Consider the following 17,149-nt stretch of genomic DNA (forward strand, 5'->3'; position numbering starts at 1 on the left):
TATTCCAAATAAGATACCTCAGAGGCGAGAGTGTGACCAATTGAGCCTGGCTGAGACTAACTGAGCCTGGCAGTTAGAAATAAATTAATGTGAATAATCGGAATTCTTGCATTAAATAGGAAACCAAACTTCTGGAAATAGCAGACGCTTTCTTGGGTAAGTTACGCTGATAATAATAATCCTTGCATTTGATGAAGAGCCTTTTTACGTTTTCTAGATGTCTCAAAGCGCTTCACAGAATATACTGTAAAGTGAATTGACTGTATGTTTTGTGAACAAAACAATCCTTTATCACAAAAACTTTTCCAGCCGAGGACATAATGCCTGTGCAATTGAGGGACTAATGTAGAGAGAGGACACCTCTACTTCCAAATGCTAGAAAATCCCCCACAACGACCGTTAATTCACAGTTTCCATTTCTCAGAAAAGGCGTGGGTTCTCAGTAATGCGCATGCCTGCACAGAACCCGCCACAAACCAAGTTGATCTGAGGCATCGGAACGTGCAGCATTTTTACGAGTGCGGATCAGGAATTCCTTGTCGCCCATGGATTTCAGACTGAATTCACCTGTTGGGTTTATTTGCTTTTGCAAGTTACTCCTCAGTGTGTCAGGTAGGCAGCGGCGGGTTTAAATTATTCTAATATTATTCTCTATACATTAGAGGATGGCCTAAACTTTTGGCTGCTGAGGGCCGGATGCTGACTTGAGAAACAACTGTGTACAGCATAAGTAACATTTTTATGTTTTGCTTCCTGAAACAACCCATAAGGATCATGTTTTAAATTGTTTTAAATTGTGTAACTATATTACTGAGTTTCACTATATTTTAGTTGCAATCAAAATTAGAAATGTAACAATTAATACAAATTTTAAAAAATGCAGCCAGTGACGAGATATCTGTCTCTGTATCTCTTCCGCCACTGCCTCAGGCTGCCGAAACCTTAACCCATGTATTCGTCACCTCAAGACTTGATTACGGGAACTCCCTCCGCATCGGCCTTCCCAACTCTTCCCATCACAAGCTGCAGATCATCCAAAACTCTGCAGCTCATGTAGTCTCGCGCACCAGGCTCTGTGACCCCATCACTCCCACCCTCACCCGACTCCACTGGCTCCCCATCCCCCAGAGGATCGAGTTCAAGATTCTCGTTCTCACCTTTAAAGGCCATCCATGGCATTGCCCCCTCCCACCTCTCTGACCTGCTGACTCCCTACCAACCTGCCCGCTCCCTCCGTTCATCAGGCTCCGGCCTGCTCCATGTCTCCCACCCGACCCACCCTACCATCAGTGGCCTCTCTGCCCCCACACTCTGGAACTCTATCCCACGGTCCCTCCACCTCGCTTCCTCCCTCGCCTCCTACAAGTCCGGTCTCAAGACCCTTCTCTTCGACCGTGCCTTTGGTCTCCCTCCCACCTCTCTGCCTTCCCGCACCCCTACACCACCCCTCCCCCATGCTCAGGCCCCGACACCTGACTGTTCAGCACTTTGGGACGTCCTCCTGACTTGAAAGGCGCTATATAAATGTCATTTTGTTGTTGTTTTCTGTAGTCTCTGAATCTCTCTGTCTCTCTGTATCACTCTCTCTCTGTCTGATGGTGTCTCTGAATCTCTGTCTGTGTCACTATCTTTCTCTGTGTGTCCCTTATCTCTCTCTCTGTCCATGTCTCTGTATCTCTCCCTGTGACTCTATCTTTCTGTGTATCTTTTTCTGTACCTTTGTATATCTCTCTCTGTCTGTGTGTCTCTGTATCCCTCTCTGTGTCTCTGTATCTTTCTGTGTCTGTATCTTTGTATATCTCTCTCTGTCTGTGTGCCTCTGTATTTCTCTCTCTATCTCTCTGTCTCTGTATCTCTTTGTCTCTGTCAGTATCTCTCTCTGTGTCTGTGCCTCTGTATCTCTCTCTGTTTGTATCTTTGTATGGGACGTCTTTTCGACATGAAAGGCGCTCTATAAATTTAATTTTGTTCTTGTTGTATATTTCTCTCTGTCTGTGTGCCTCTGTATTTCATTCTGTGTCCTGTATCTTGCACTCTGACTGTGTTTGTCTCTGTAACTCCCTCTGTCTGTGTGTCTCTGTATCTCTCTGTCCGTGTCTCTGTATATCTCTCTCTATCTGTGTCTTTATCTCTCTCTCTCTCTCTCTGTGTGTCTCTGTATCTCCCTTTCTCTGCCTGTGTCTCCATCTCTGTCTGTGTGTCTCTCTCTCTCTGTCTGTGTGTCTCTCTCTCTGTCCGTGTGTGGGTCTCTCGGTTTTGTTACTGGTTTCAAAGTGATTGACAGATTAAGCTGCTCACCGCCACCTCCACTCTGCTTTAGAGAGTAAATTCACATTGATACAGTTATTTCTCATCTGTAAAGTTGTCAATATTTGTGACTGCTGAACTTACTTCCTGGTTCTCACCTTCCAAGCCCTCAATGGCCTTTCTGCCCCCTGCCTCTGCGACCTCATAACCCCTTGTGGAGGGCTTTAAAAGTGAGGACGAAGATCTTAAACTTTGAGGGATGGGGAGCCAGTGGAGCCGGGCGAGGATGGGGGTGATCAGCTCACAGAGCTGGGAGCTGGAGAGTTCTGAATATCTGCAGCTTATAGAGTTGGGAAGTCCAGCAAGGAGGGAGCTGGCATAGTCATGCCAATGGAGACCATCTCAATTACCAGCTCTTTCCTTTCAATAGTTCATATGATTTGTTTCTTTGACAGTGACTGGATTTGAGGTGCAGATTCTCTCAAACCCCCAAGCTGTGGAATACGGACAACTTTGGGAGATGAACTGCACTACAACATGTCCTGAACCACAATTCACAATTGAAGGGAAAAGTGGAGGGACAAAGCCTAATATAACAGAGGGTGAAAATTGGCAACAGTACTCTTATTCAAATGTCCTGAAATGGGACCTAAAGTACCCATGCTACGTGATGTGCAATACAACAAGAACGAGAGAGAAGAAGGAAATCAGTGTCCCAGTGTACAGTAAGTGAAACATCTTGTTGTAAAAAGCTATTTTACTGCGGGAAACAATTAACTATATCAGAGTGTACAGATTCAGAAAGTGGTGGTGTAGAGCAGTCTGGCGGTTGGCCACGGAACAGGGAAAATGCACGATCCTTGCTTCAGGGAGAAGTATATTTACTAATGTATTTTTGTCATTCTACAGCTACAGGAAAGATATAGATATCAAAAATACTTCTAGACCTTTGCCTTTGAGGATTATTCCGTGACTCAGAAAAGCTCCTTCAAAGAGTAGTAATTTATTCAGTCCCATTGACTTGTCTTTTTCCAATACTCGTTCAAGTTGCTGTTTTTTTAGATATCTATCTCGTTTCCACTTGAATGTTTATATAACTCAGTAGTTAGAGCACCCGCCTCGAAAGCATAAGCCCTGGGTTTGATTCAGGCAAAACTTTAGGCAAGTTTCCTTACTTCACAGAACTCGATAAACAGGAACCCGGTTGTTAGTCAATTGGCAGATTGCTCTTCCAGGGGTAACAAAATAATTCAAAACAAAATAATAATAAATTGGTCACTTCAATCTACAACTGTTTGAGAGACACTGTTGGGCACAATTCGTTGATGCATTTAGCCCACAAAATATACAATCAATTCACTTCACAGTATATTGGGTTAAGCGCTTTGAGATGTCTCAAAGGTTGTTTGAGTGATAAAATGGGAACTGGATTTCTCTTCTAGACCGTGAATTAAACATCACTCAACCTCCTGGAGCACTGCAAGAGAAGAAGCAATACAGTCTGGAGTGCACTGGCCCCAGAGTCTACCCTAAAGACAGACTGATCCTCAAATGGCTGAAAGGGGACGAGATTCTTCATACAGCATTCACAAACGTTCCTGGTTTGCCAGACGACGATAATAGATTGAGGAACGTTCTCAATATCACTGCAAATAAATCAGACGATGGCCAGAACTACACCTGCGTTGCAGAAATAGTCCTGGAGTCTAATAACACCATGCAGATACAAACCTCCTCAGTAATACTGCAGGTCAACTGTAAGTTCCTCTTTAGTCATAAAGTGTGCTCGGAGCCGCGGGTGAAGTATATATAAGCTGAGAGTTTTATATTGAACTATAATGGGTGTTTATGCCAAGGACGCAGTCTGTGTAGGTGTTTCACTGTCTCTTTTGAACGGTAAGGAATTTTATCACAAGAGACGCTGAAGGACAGCACACGCCATGTAGACGGATTGGTTAAATGGTCACATGTGTAACGTAAGGTTAAATAAATGAACCTGTGTTATAATGGGGTTCCACTGACCATGGGCTGCTGTAGGAGCTTAGATTTCTGACAGAGTTTCAACAGAGAACAGGCAATTCACCATTCCTTAGTGTGTACCAGCTGTGTATCTGCCTCTTCTCGTCTGTAAAACCTTGAACGTTTCGTTCTGTAAACCTTAATATTTTATTTTAATAAACTTACAGATGCTCCAACAGTAGATATCAATAAAGCAAGCGAAGACTGGGTTGAAGGGAAACCACAGACTGTAAGTTGTGATGTGACAGGAAGCCCAGCTCCCCGGCTAACCTGGAACAAAGATGGGAAACCTCTGAGCCGGGAAAAGACGCTTCATATCCAGTCAGTCCACATGGATGATGCTGGTCTGTACACCTGCACGGCCACCAATGAATATGGATCCACAAACTATTCTCTGAATGTAACCATCATGTGTAAGTAACAGATTGCAGGGTTTGAGGTTTTTAACACGATCGTCTGCTCTATAAGCTAAAATAGGTCTACACGTGTGTTCTTTTAAGAAATCGCATTCAGTAAATAGCTATTCAGGTGCAGCAGCAGAGAGAACCATAAAGGAATAATAAATAATAATCCTTGCATTTGATATAGCGCCTCATCACACCTTCGCGACATCTGAAAGGGCTTCACAGAACACAGTGTAAAATGAATTGACTGTATATTTTGTGGGCATAACAGCAAGCAGACACAAAATATAACATGACAGTAAGGTGTATTTTGAGAGGGTGAGATCAAACCACCTTCTTTACCTGTCCACCTCTCTCTTACGAGGGAAAGGCCTATTATTCCGGTCAGGACAACTGGAAACTTGAGTGAGATTGAGGTTGGGAAATTCTCCTCTGGAAGGCAGACAGGAAGGGAGGAAACGGTGACATCAGCTGTTACACAGCGCCATGTGCAAAGGTCCAGAGAGAAAACTTATTTAAAAACTGAGGAGATGAAGAGAAAACGTTTCCTTTGATGAAGTGAGATGAAGATTATTTTCATCTTCCTATTTTCAAAGCCTGTTTTGTTATGCGGATAAGCTCGGGACATAGAGCTACAACAGTGCTTCTGAGAAAAGACAATTCACCATTTCTCCAGCTGTGTATCTGTCGCTTCTGGTCTGTAAAACCTTGAACGTTTCGTTCTGTAAACCTTAATATTTTATTTTAATAAACTTACAGATGCTCCAACAGTAGATATCAATAAAGCAAGCGAAGACTGGGTTGAAGGGAAACCACAGACTGTAAGTTGTGATGTGACAGGAAGCCCAGCTCCCCGGCTAACCTGGAGCAAAGATGGGAAACCTCTGAGCCGGGAAAAGACGCTTCATATCCAGTCAGTCCACATGGATGATGCTGGTCTGTACACCTGCACGGCCACCAATAAATATGGATCCACAAACTATTCTCTGAATGTAACCATCATGTGTAAGTAACAGATTGCAGGGTTTGAGGTTTTTAACACGATCGTCTGCTCTATAAGCTAAAATAGGTCTACACGTGTGTTCTTTTAAGAAATCGCATTCAGTAAATAGCTATTCAGGTGCAGCAGCAGAGAGAACCATAAAGGAATAATAAATAATAATCCTTGCATTTGATATAGCGCCTCATCACACCTTCGCGACATCTGAAAGGGCTTCACAGAACACAGTGTAAAATGAATTGACTGTATATTTTGTGGGCATAACAGCAAGCAGACACAAAATATAACATGACAGTAAGGTGTATTTTGAGAGGGTGAGATCAAACCACCTTCTTTACCTGTCCACCTCTCTCTTACGAGGGAAAGGCCTATTATTCCGGTCAGGACAACTGGAAACTTGAGTGAGATTGAGGTTGGGAAATTCTCCTCTGGAAGGCAGACAGGAAGGGAGGAAACGGTGACATCAGCTGTTACACAGCGCCATGTGCAAAGGTCCAGAGAGAAAACTTATTTAAAAACTGAGGAGATGAAGAGAAAACGTTTCCTTTGATGAAGTGAGATGAAGATTATTTTCATCTTCCTATTTTCAAAGCCTGTTTTGTTATGCGGATAAGCTCGGGACATAGAGCTACAACAGTGCTTCTGAGAAAAGACAATTCACCATTTCTCCAGCTGTGTATCTGTCGCTTCTGGTCTGTAAAACCTTGAACGTTTCGTTCTGTAAACCTTAATATTTTATTTTAATAAACTTACAGATGCTCCAACAGTAGATATCAATAAAGCAAGCGAAGACTGGGTTGAAGGGAAACCACAGACTGTAAGTTGTGATGTGACAGGAAGCCCAGCTCCCCGGCTAACCTGGACCAAAGATGGGAAACCTCTGAGCCGGGAAAGGACGCTTCATATCCAGTCAGTCCACATGGATGATGCTGGTCTGTACACCTGCACGGCCACCAATAAATATGGATCCACAAACTATTCTCTGAATGTAACCATCATGTGTAAGTAACAGATTTCAGGATATTTAAAAACTGAGGAGATGATTGAGATGAAGATTATTTTCTTATTTTTATCTTCCTATTTTCAAAGCATGTTTTGTTTTGCAGATAAGCCTCGGAACACGACCATATCAATCAATAAAACCAAAACGACACCAGAGTCTCCGATACAAATCAATAATGGTGATAACGTTACATTAACCTGCTTCTCTGAAGCAAATCCATCAGCTAATTTGAGCTGGGAATACCCTCATCAGAGCACAAATGTTAAAGAATATCCCTCTGGAATTCTCTTTATTTCTTACGCAAATTCAGGAAACAGCGGAATTTATAAATGTAGAGCTCATAATCACCATGGAACCGATGTGCAGAAAGTGGAAATCAGCGTCAAAGGTTAGTTTAAAATCTCAACAAAATCTGATTAAGTAACTTTCAGAAGCGATGTGGCAGTTTCTTCTATTTTCTTGTTTTATTTCCCTTCTTAAAAGAGCACTCCTGCCATTCCCGAGCCAGCAGCTAAAATGTCCTGAGCCTATGGCACTGCTGTTCTCTGAAGCATTGTTGGTGGCAGACAAGTTCTGCCTGGCTCAGCGTCAGGACCTGGAAGTCAGACAAGTCACTGGGAACAGCTTCTGGTAACCCTGCAAGCCAAAGCCCTCAAGGCTATTCCTCACTGGATGAGCGGTGGATCCTGCCTGCAATGCTCTCAACTGCAAGCTGTACAGTTTTATCTGGTTAAACTCCAGCTCACTCTTTGGTGATGGGGTTCCACATGTCTCAAACACCCGGTTGACCAAAAAATGTCAGCTCGACTGAGATAATTGGTCTCAGACAACCACTGTAGTGAGGTCCATTCAGGGACTGATTTCTCCTCAGCCTTGAATTAGCAAATCACTCTGTGCCTTCCCTGTCCTTGTGCACCGCTGGTTTGGCTAATTTTGGAAACTCTCTAATTGCTGTCATGCTCTATTGTTTATTATTATTATTATTATTATTATTATTGCACTTGTAGACAGTGGAATGATTGACTGGGTTATCCTTAGTATTTGTTGATGAAGGAATGGTTCTGAATCCATTGGCTAATATTAATCAGCAGGGGAAATATACAGAAAACGGTGACAAATTGAGAGCAGCCAGTGTCTTGCAAAAAGTAGTTTTGTTGGACTGTTGACTTACATACATGGAATAAATTATATTTCTCATATTTAGGAGGTAACAAATGCTTCTTATGATATGCGGTTAATGGCTACAATTACATAAATCATTCCATGTAAAAATATTGGAATATTAAAAAATATTTTCCTTTTCTTCCTCCAGATATGACATGGTGTGGTATTATTGCAGGAATTGTAGCATTTTTCGCAGCAGGGCTCATTATAATTGGAATCATTCTCTATGTGCGTTTCATCTCTATGAGACAAGGAAAATACATCCTGCAAAATGCAAAGCCCAACAACAACTCACAGATCCCAAATGGAATCTCACATCAAGAAGATATCCCTTTATGTTCTTTAAACGACTCCACACCATAAGCGACAAGGAATGACAAAACCTGAATTAAATGTCAACAATTCTGGAGAAAACATGAAAAATATCAAAGCTTTTGCTAAAGAATTTTACTGCTGATCGTGGGTGACTGCAGCTACGGCACATTGTCCTCACTGTCAGAACCACATGTCCCGCAAGTACTACACTTTTTCAAGGGAACCTTTGAATTGCTTCCATTTTCCCAGTATTTGTTTAAAGATTAAGGTTATGACGCCCAAACTGTAACATATACTGTACTTTTACAAGTGTCACCATTATTGAGACAGTGTTTTTAAATGAGTATATACTGTAGTACTTCATTCATTAACGGTTGTAAGTAGAAATTGTGTTACCTTCTGGCAAACATGAAGTGACAATTTCATCAGCGCTGGATCACAATTGTAGTTCTCAAACACATGTAATTATATTTTATAAAATGCTAAATTGACTATCAGTGTCGGTTACAAGCCTTTTTAATTTCTTCATCGCTTGAGGTCCACTTACTAATAATATGCTCGCAAAAATATGATTGCAGTATTATTTGGGTGGGTAATTTTCAAAACCTAATCTCATTCATGAATTTCACCTTGTCCTTATCACATCAAAATATTTCAGGTTCCTTTGGAGGGTAGGAACAGATATCAGTTTGGCTCAGTGGACAGCACACTTACCTCTGCGTTCAAGACTCTGGTTGGATCTTTGAACTCTCAGTCCGATTTGGGGTGGGCCGTCCGGGGGACATGGAGCAGGCCAGAGCCTGCTGAGCGGGAGAGCGGACAGGTTGATAAAGGTTTACCAGGTCGGAGAGGTAGGAGGGGACAAGCCCATGGAGGCAAGTTAAGGTAAAGCTGCGCAGCTTGATGGATGTTAAACATCCCATGAGTATAGGAAAAGAGAAGGGGATTTCTCTCAAAATGCTTCAGATAAATTGGTCATTCACTTCATTGCTAAGCATTTCACATTTGAGGTGAAAGACACTATATAAGTGGAAATGTCTGTACTATTCGATATCATCAACTTGACCAGTGTAATATTGTCTCACATGATACTTCTACCAAATGCTGAGAGAGGTGTGTGAGCCTGATTGGAGGGAAATCCTCCGAAATGAATAAAGATGTTTTTTTCAAGGAGCAAATTGTTTGTTTATTATTTCTTACAGTGTGTATTCTATTCCAAATAAGATACCTCAGAGGCGAGAGTGTGACCAATTGAGCCTGGCTGAGACTAACTGAGCCTGGCAGTTAGAAATAAATTAATGTGAATAATCGGAATTCTTGCATTAAATAGGAAACCAAACTTCTGGAAATAGCAGACGCTTTCTTGGGTAAGTTACGCTGATAATAATAATCCTTGCATTTGATGAAGAGCCTTTTTACGTTTTCTAGATGTCTCAAAGCGCTTCACAGAATATACTGTAAAGTGAATTGACTGTATGTTTTGTGAACAAAACAATCCTTTATCACAAAAACTTTTCCAGCCGAGGACATAATGCCTGTGCAATTGAGGGACTAATGTAGAGAGAGGACACCTCTACTTCCAAATGCTAGAAAATCCCCCACAACGACCGTTAATTCACAGTTTCCATTTCTCAGAAAAGGCGTGGGTTCTCAGTAATGCGCATGCCTGCACAGAACCCGCCACAAACCAAGTTGATCTGAGGCATCGGAACGTGCAGCATTTTTACGAGTGCGGATCAGGAATTCCTTGTCGCCCATGGATTTCAGACTGAATTCACCTGTTGGGTTTATTTGCTTTTGCAAGTTACTCCTCAGTGTGTCAGGTAGGCAGCGGCGGGTTTAAATTATTCTAATATTATTCTCTATACATTAGAGGATGGCCTAAACTTTTGGCTGCTGAGGGCCGGATGCTGACTTGAGAAACAACTGTGTACAGCATAAGTAACATTTTTATGTTTTGCTTCCTGAAACAACCCATAAGGATCATGTTTTAAATTGTTTTAAATTGTGTAACTATATTACTGAGTTTCACTATATTTTAGTTGCAATCAAAATTAGAAATGTAACAATTAATACAAATTTTAAAAAATGCAGCCAGTGACGAGATATCTGTCTCTGTATCTCTTCCGCCACTGCCTCAGGCTGCCGAAACCTTAACCCATGTATTCGTCACCTCAAGACTTGATTACGGGAACTCCCTCCGCATCGGCCTTCCCAACTCTTCCCATCACAAGCTGCAGATCATCCAAAACTCTGCAGCTCATGTAGTCTCGCGCACCAGGCTCTGTGACCCCATCACTCCCACCCTCACCCGACTCCACTGGCTCCCCATCCCCCAGAGGATCGAGTTCAAGATTCTCGTTCTCACCTTTAAAGGCCATCCATGGCATTGCCCCCTCCCACCTCTCTGACCTGCTGACTCCCTACCAACCTGCCCGCTCCCTCCGTTCATCAGGCTCCGGCCTGCTCCATGTCTCCCACCCGACCCGCCCTACCATCAGTGGCCTCTCTGCCCCCACACTCTGGAACTCTATCCCACGGTCCCTCCACCTCGCTTCCTCCCTCGCCTCCTACAAGTCCGGTCTCAAGACCCTTCTCTTCGACCGTGCCTTTGGTCTCCCTCCCACCTCTCTGCCTTCCCGCACCCCTACACCACCCCTCCCCCATGCTCAGGCCCCGACACCTGACTGTTCAGCACTTTGGGACGTCCTCCTGACTTGAAAGGCGCTATATAAATGTCATTTTGTTGTTGTTTTCTGTAGTCTCTGAATCTCTCTGTCTCTCTGTATCACTCTCTCTCTGTCTGATGGTGTCTCTGAATCTCTGTCTGTGTCACTATCTTTCTCTGTGTGTCCCTTATCTCTCTCTCTGTCCATGTCTCTGTATCTCTCCCTGTGACTCTATCTTTCTGTGTATCTTTTTCTGTACCTTTGTATATCTCTCTCTGTCTGTGTGTCTCTGTATCCCTCTCTGTGTCTCTGTATCTTTCTGTGTCTGTATCTTTGTATATCTCTCTCTGTCTGTGTGCCTCTGTATTTCTCTCTCTATCTCTCTGTCTCTGTATCTCTTTGTCTCTGTCTGTATCTCTCTCTGTGTCTGTGCCTCTGTATCTCTCTCTGTTTGTATCTTTGTATGGGACGTCTTTCCGACATGAAAGGCGCTCTATAAATTTAATTTTGTTCTTGCTGTATATTTCTCTCTGTCTGTGTGCCTCTGTATTTCACTCTGTGTCCTGTATCTTGCACTGTCTGACTGTGTTTGTCTCTGTAACTCCCTCTGTCTGTGTGTCTCTGTATCTCTCTGTCCGTGTCTCTGTATATCTCTCTCTATCTGTGTCTTTATCTCTCTCTCTCTCTCTCTCTCTGTGTCTCTGTATCTCCCTTTCTCTGCCTGTGTCTCCATCTCTGTCTGTGTGTCTCTCTCTCTCTGTCTGTGTGTCTCTCTCTCTGTCCGTGTGTGGGTCTCTCGGTTTTGTTACTGGTTTCAAAGTGATTGACAGATTAAGCTGCTCACCGCCACCTCCACTCTGCTTTAGAGAGTAAATTCACATTGATACAGTTATTTCTCATCTGTAAAGTTGTCAATATTTGTGACTGCTGAACTTACTTCCTGGTTCTCACCTTCCAAGCCCTCAATGGCCTTTCTGCCCCCTGCCTCTGCGACCTCATAACCCCTTGTGGAGGGCTTTAAAAGTGAGGACGAAGATCTTAAACTTTGAGGGATGGGGAGCCAGTGGAGCCGGGCGAGGATGGGGGTGATCAGCTCACAGAGCTGGGAGCTGGAGAGTTCTGAATATCTGCAGCTTATAGAGTTGGGAAGTCCAGCAAGGAGGGAGCTGGCATAGTCATGCCAATGGAGACCATCTCAATTACCAGCTCTTTCCTTTCAATAGTTCATATGATTTGTTTCTTTGACAGTGACTGGATTTGAGGTGCAGATTCTCTCAAACCCCCAAGCTGTGGAATACGGACAACTTTGGGAGATGAACTGCACTACAACATGTCCTGAACCACAATTCACAATTGAAGGGAAAAGTGGAGGGACAAAGCCTAATATAACAGAGGGTGAAAATTGGCAACAGTACTCTTATTCAAATGTCCTGAAATGGGACCTAAAGTACCCATGCTACGTGATGTGCAATACAACAGAACGAGAGAGAAGAAGGAAATCAGTGTCCCAGTGTACAGTAAGTGAAACATCTTGTTGTAAAAAGCTATTTTACTGCGGGAAACAATTAACTATATCAGAGTGTACAGATTCAGAAAGTGGTGGTGTAGAGCAGTCTGGCGGTTGGCCACGGAACAGGGAAAATGCACGATCCTTGCTTCAGGGAGAAGTATATTTACTAATGTATTTTTGTCATTCTACAGCTACAGGAAAGATATAGATATCAAAAATACTTCTAGACCTTTGCCTTTGAGGATTATTCCGTGACTCAGAAAAGCTCCTTCAAAGAGTAGTAATTTATTCAGTCCCATTGACTTGTCTTTTTCCAATACTCGTTCAAGTTGCTGTTTTTTTAGATATCTATCTCGTTTCCACTTGAATGTTTATATAACTCAGTAGTTAGAGCACCCGCCTCGAAAGCATAAGCCCTGGGTTTGATTCAGGCAAAACTTTAGGCAAGTTTCCTTACTTCACAGAACTCGATAAACAGGAACCCGGTTGTTAGTCAATTGGCAGATTGCTCTTCCAGGGGTAACAAAATAATTCAAAACAAAATAATAATAAATTGGTCACTTCAATCTACAACTGTTTGAGAGACACTGTTGGGCACAATTCGTTGATGCATTTAGCCCACAAAATATACAATCAATTCACTTCACAGTATATTGGGTTAAGCGCTTTGAGATGTCTCAAAGGTTGTTTGAGTGATAAAATGGGAACTGGATTTCTCTTCTAGACCGTGAATTAAACATCACTCAACCTCCTGGAGCACTGCAAGAGAAGAAGCAATACAGTCTGGAGTGCACTGGCCCCAGAGTCTACCCTAAAGACAGACTGATCCTCAAATGGCTGAAAGGGGACGAGATTCTTCATACAGCATTCACAAACGCTCCTGGTTTGCCAGACGACGATAATAGATTGAGGAACGTTCTCAATATCACTGCAAATAAATCAGACGATGGCCAGAACTACACCTGCGTTGCAGAAATAGTCCTGGAGTCTAATAACACCATGCAGATACAAACCTCCTCAGTAACACTGCAGGTCAACTGTAAGTTCCTCTTTAGTCATAAAGTGTGCTCGGAGCCGCGGGTGAAGTATATATAAGCTGAGAGTTTTATATTGAACTATAATGGGTGTTTATGCCAAGGACGCAGTCTGTGTAGGTGTTTCACTGTCTCTTTTGAACGGTAAGGAATTTTATCACAAGAGACGCTGAAGGACAGCACACGCCATGTAGACGGATTGGTTAAATGGTCACATGTGTAACGTAAGGTTAAATAAATGAACCTGTGTTATAATGGGGTTCTACTGTAGGAGTTTAGATTTCTGAGTTTCAACAGAGAACAGGCAATTCGCCATTCCTTAGTGTGAACCAGCTGTGTATCTGTCTCTTCTCGTCTGTAAACCTTAATCTTTTTTTTGATAAACTTACAGATGCTCCAACAGTAGATATCAATAAAGCAAGCGAAGACTGGGTTGAAGGGAAACCACAGACTGTAAGTTGTGATGTGACAGGAAGCCCAGCTCCCCGGCTAACCTGGACCAAAGATGGGAAACATCTGAGCCGGGAAAGGACGCTTCATATCCAGTCAGTCCACATGGATGATGCTGGTCTGTACACCTGCACGGCCACCAATGAATATGGATCCACAAACTATTCTCTGAATGTAACCATCATGTGTAAGTAACAGATTGCAGGGTTTGAGGTTTTTAACACGATCGTCTGCTCTATAAGCTAAAATAGGTCTACACGTGTGTTCTTTTAAGAAATCACATTCAGTAAATAGCTATTCAGGTGCAGCAGCAGAGAGAACCATAAAGGAATAATAAATAATAATCCTTGCATTTGATATAGCGCCTCATCACACCTTCGCGACATCTGAAAGGGCTTCACAGAACACAGTGTAAAATGAATTGACTGTATATTTTGTGGGCATAACAGCAAGCAGACACAAAATATAACATGACAGTAAGGTGTATTTTGAGAGGGTGAGATCAAACCACCTTCTTTACCTGTCCACCTCTCTCTTACGAGGGAAAGGCCTATTATTCCGGTCAGGACAACTGGAAACTTGAGTGAGATTGAGGTTGGGAAATTCTCCTCTGGAAGGCAGACAGGAAGGGAGGAAACGGTGACATCAGCTGTTACACAGCGCCATGTGCAAAGGTCCAGAGAGAAAACTTATTTAAAAACTGAGGAGATGAAGAGAAAACGTTTCCTTTGATGAAGTGAGATGAAGATTATTTTCATCTTCCTATTTTCAAAGCCTGTTTTGTTATGCGGATAAGCTCGGGACATAGAGCTACAACAGTGCTTCTGAGAAAAGACAATTCACCATTTCTCCAGCTGTGTATCTGTCGCTTCTGGTCTGTAAAACCTTGAACGTTTCGTTCTGTAAACCTTAATATTTTATTTTAATAAACTTACAGATGCTCCAACAGTAGATATCAATAAAGCAAGCGAAGACTGGGTTGAAGGGAAACCACAGACTGTAAGTTGTGATGTGACAGGAAGCCCAGCTCCCCGGCTAACCTGGACCAAAGATGGGAAACATCTGAGCCGGGAAAGGACGCTTCATATCCAGTCAGTCCACATGGATGATGCTGGTCTGTACACCTGCACGGCCACCAATAAATATGGATCCACAAACTATTCTCTGAATGTAACCATCATGTGTAAGTAACAGATTTCAGGATATTTAAAAACTGAGGAGATGATTGAGATGAAGATTATTTTCTTATTTTTATCTTCCTATTTTCAAAGCATGTTTTGTTTTGCAGATAAGCCTCGGAACACGACCATATCAATCAATAAAACCAAAAGGACACCAGAGTCTCCGATACAAATCAATAATGGTGACAACGTTACATTAACCTGCTTCTCTGAAGCAAATCCATCAGCTAATTTGAGCTGGGAATACCCTCATCAGAGCACAAATGTTAAAGAATATCCCTCTGGAATTCTCTTTATTTCTTACGCAAATTCAGGAAACAGCGGAATTTATAAATGTAGAGCTAATAATCACCATGGAACCGATGTGCAGAAAGTGGAAATCAGTGTCAACGGTTAGTTTAAACAAAACCTGATTGAGTAATGTGAATTTTAGAAGCAGTAATGTGGCAATTCTGCTGTCTGTTTTCTTCCATTTTCATGGGGGGCTTGTCGGGGAGGAGATTACTCCTTAACAGAATGCTTTTGAAAAAATCTTCTCAATAAGTATGAATGGTTAGGAAATTAATGAATGCTTGGGTAATGTTTGTTTATATTTTTTTCCAGGAATTCAAGTAATACATCTTCTAGCAATAAGCCTTTTCTTGGTAGTGGCTTTATTGTTATTATTGTTAGGAATGGTGTATTACTTTTCCAAGATCTACAGAACAGGAGCATATGAAGTGAGACCTTCAAATCCCAATTACAGTCTATATGTTATCACTCCATCGGTTTAAGTTACTCCATAGCTGCATAGAAGAGTAATCACAACCGGAGATTTTATCAATAACAGCAAAGTTATATACACCAGGAAGAAAATATGGCTTGCTGACAGTTTGGCTGCTTACATTTTTGTGTTAATCATAATCTTTGCATTTGATATAAAAATAATAATAATAATAATAATCCTTGCATTTGATATAGCGCTTTTCACGTTGGGAGGACGTCCCAAAGCGCTTCACAGAACACACTGTAAAGTGAATTGACTGTATATTTGTGGGCGAACGCGGCAGCCAATTGCGCACAGCAATGTCCCACAAACAGTCGTAGATAGAAAATGACCAATTTATTACTGTTTTGGGTTTTTGGGGGGATTATTATTATTAGGCGTGCGGAGTAAGGAAACTTGCCCAAGGTTTCGCCCTACCTGGGATTGAACTCAGGTCTCTCGCTTGCAAAGCAAGTGCTCTAACCACTGAGCTACAGGACTCCACGAAGTATAGTATAGTAGCTTATCACGTCTTTGAGATGTCTCAAAGTCCTTCATAGAACATACTGCAAAGTGAATTGACTGTATATTTTGTGGGTGAAACGCGGCAGCCAAATGCACACAGCAGCGTCCCACAATAGTCGTGGATTGAAGTGACCTTTTTTTAAAAATTATTACCACAGGAAAAGCAATCCGCGAATCGACTAACAATCGGGTTCCTATTTACTGCTTGGCAAACAGAGGTGTGAAGTAAGGAAACTTGCCCAACATTTTGCCCTGCCGGGAATCAAGCCCAGGTCTCTCGCTTGTGAGGGGAATGCTCTAACCACTGAGCTACAGGACTCCACAAGTCTCCACAAGTGTTGTGGTGAAGTTGCATCAAACCCTTCCCTTTGGATATGTTAAACATTGTAGGATCTCTTCTTTTTAATGCAGTTCCACCCCTTGCCCCTCTACTCACAGACATCATAAACCTCTCCCTGTCCACTGTTACCATTCCCACCCCTTTAAAAACGTCCTTCATCACTTCTATCCTTAAAAAGCCCTTCCTAGACCCAACCCTGCTCTCAAATTACCGCTCCATCTCCAACCTCCCTTTCCTCTCCAAGGTCCTGCACGAGTCATTGCTTCCCAGCTTCGCTCCTACCTCTCCCGCCACTCCCTTCACGAACCCCTTCAATCGGGTTTCCGTGCTGCCCACCGCACAGAAACATCCCTGGTCAAAGTGACAAATGAAATTCGGTCCATCTGCGACCAGGGTTCCCTCTGCTGCCTTCGACAATATTGATCACTCTATCCTCTCCATCGGCTCTCCTCTCATCTCAACCTTCACGGACTGTCCTTGAATGATTCAGATTGTACCTCTCACACCGCCTCCACTTCATCTCCACTAACGTTTTCTCCTTTA

At 42.6% G+C, this 17,149-nt stretch overlaps 1 protein-coding gene across 1 annotated transcript in view; it reads left to right on the forward strand.

Moving 5' to 3' along the window:
- Nucleotides 1-15,940, forward strand: part of LOC103187563 (hemicentin-1-like) — a 40,475-nt gene extending 24,535 nt beyond the window's left edge. The window contains exons 10-16 of the mRNA XM_042344601.1: nucleotides 4,434-4,679; nucleotides 5,430-5,675; nucleotides 6,426-6,671; nucleotides 13,757-14,002; nucleotides 14,753-14,998; nucleotides 15,104-15,388; nucleotides 15,600-15,940. Of these exons, the coding sequence (XP_042200535.1) occupies nucleotides 4,434-4,679; nucleotides 5,430-5,675; nucleotides 6,426-6,671; nucleotides 13,757-14,002; nucleotides 14,753-14,998; nucleotides 15,104-15,388; nucleotides 15,600-15,769 (1,685 nt within the window). The 3' untranslated portion in view covers nucleotides 15,770-15,940. The remainder of the gene's footprint in view (nucleotides 1-4,433; nucleotides 4,680-5,429; nucleotides 5,676-6,425; nucleotides 6,672-13,756; nucleotides 14,003-14,752; nucleotides 14,999-15,103; nucleotides 15,389-15,599) is intronic.
- The last annotated feature ends 1,209 nt before the right edge of the window (nucleotides 15,941-17,149 follow it).

Source organism: Callorhinchus milii, unplaced genomic scaffold, assembly GCF_018977255.1.
Source record: "Callorhinchus milii isolate IMCB2004 unplaced genomic scaffold, IMCB_Cmil_1.0 Scaffold29, whole genome shotgun sequence".
Taxonomy (NCBI): Eukaryota; Metazoa; Chordata; class Chondrichthyes; order Chimaeriformes; family Callorhinchidae; genus Callorhinchus; species Callorhinchus milii.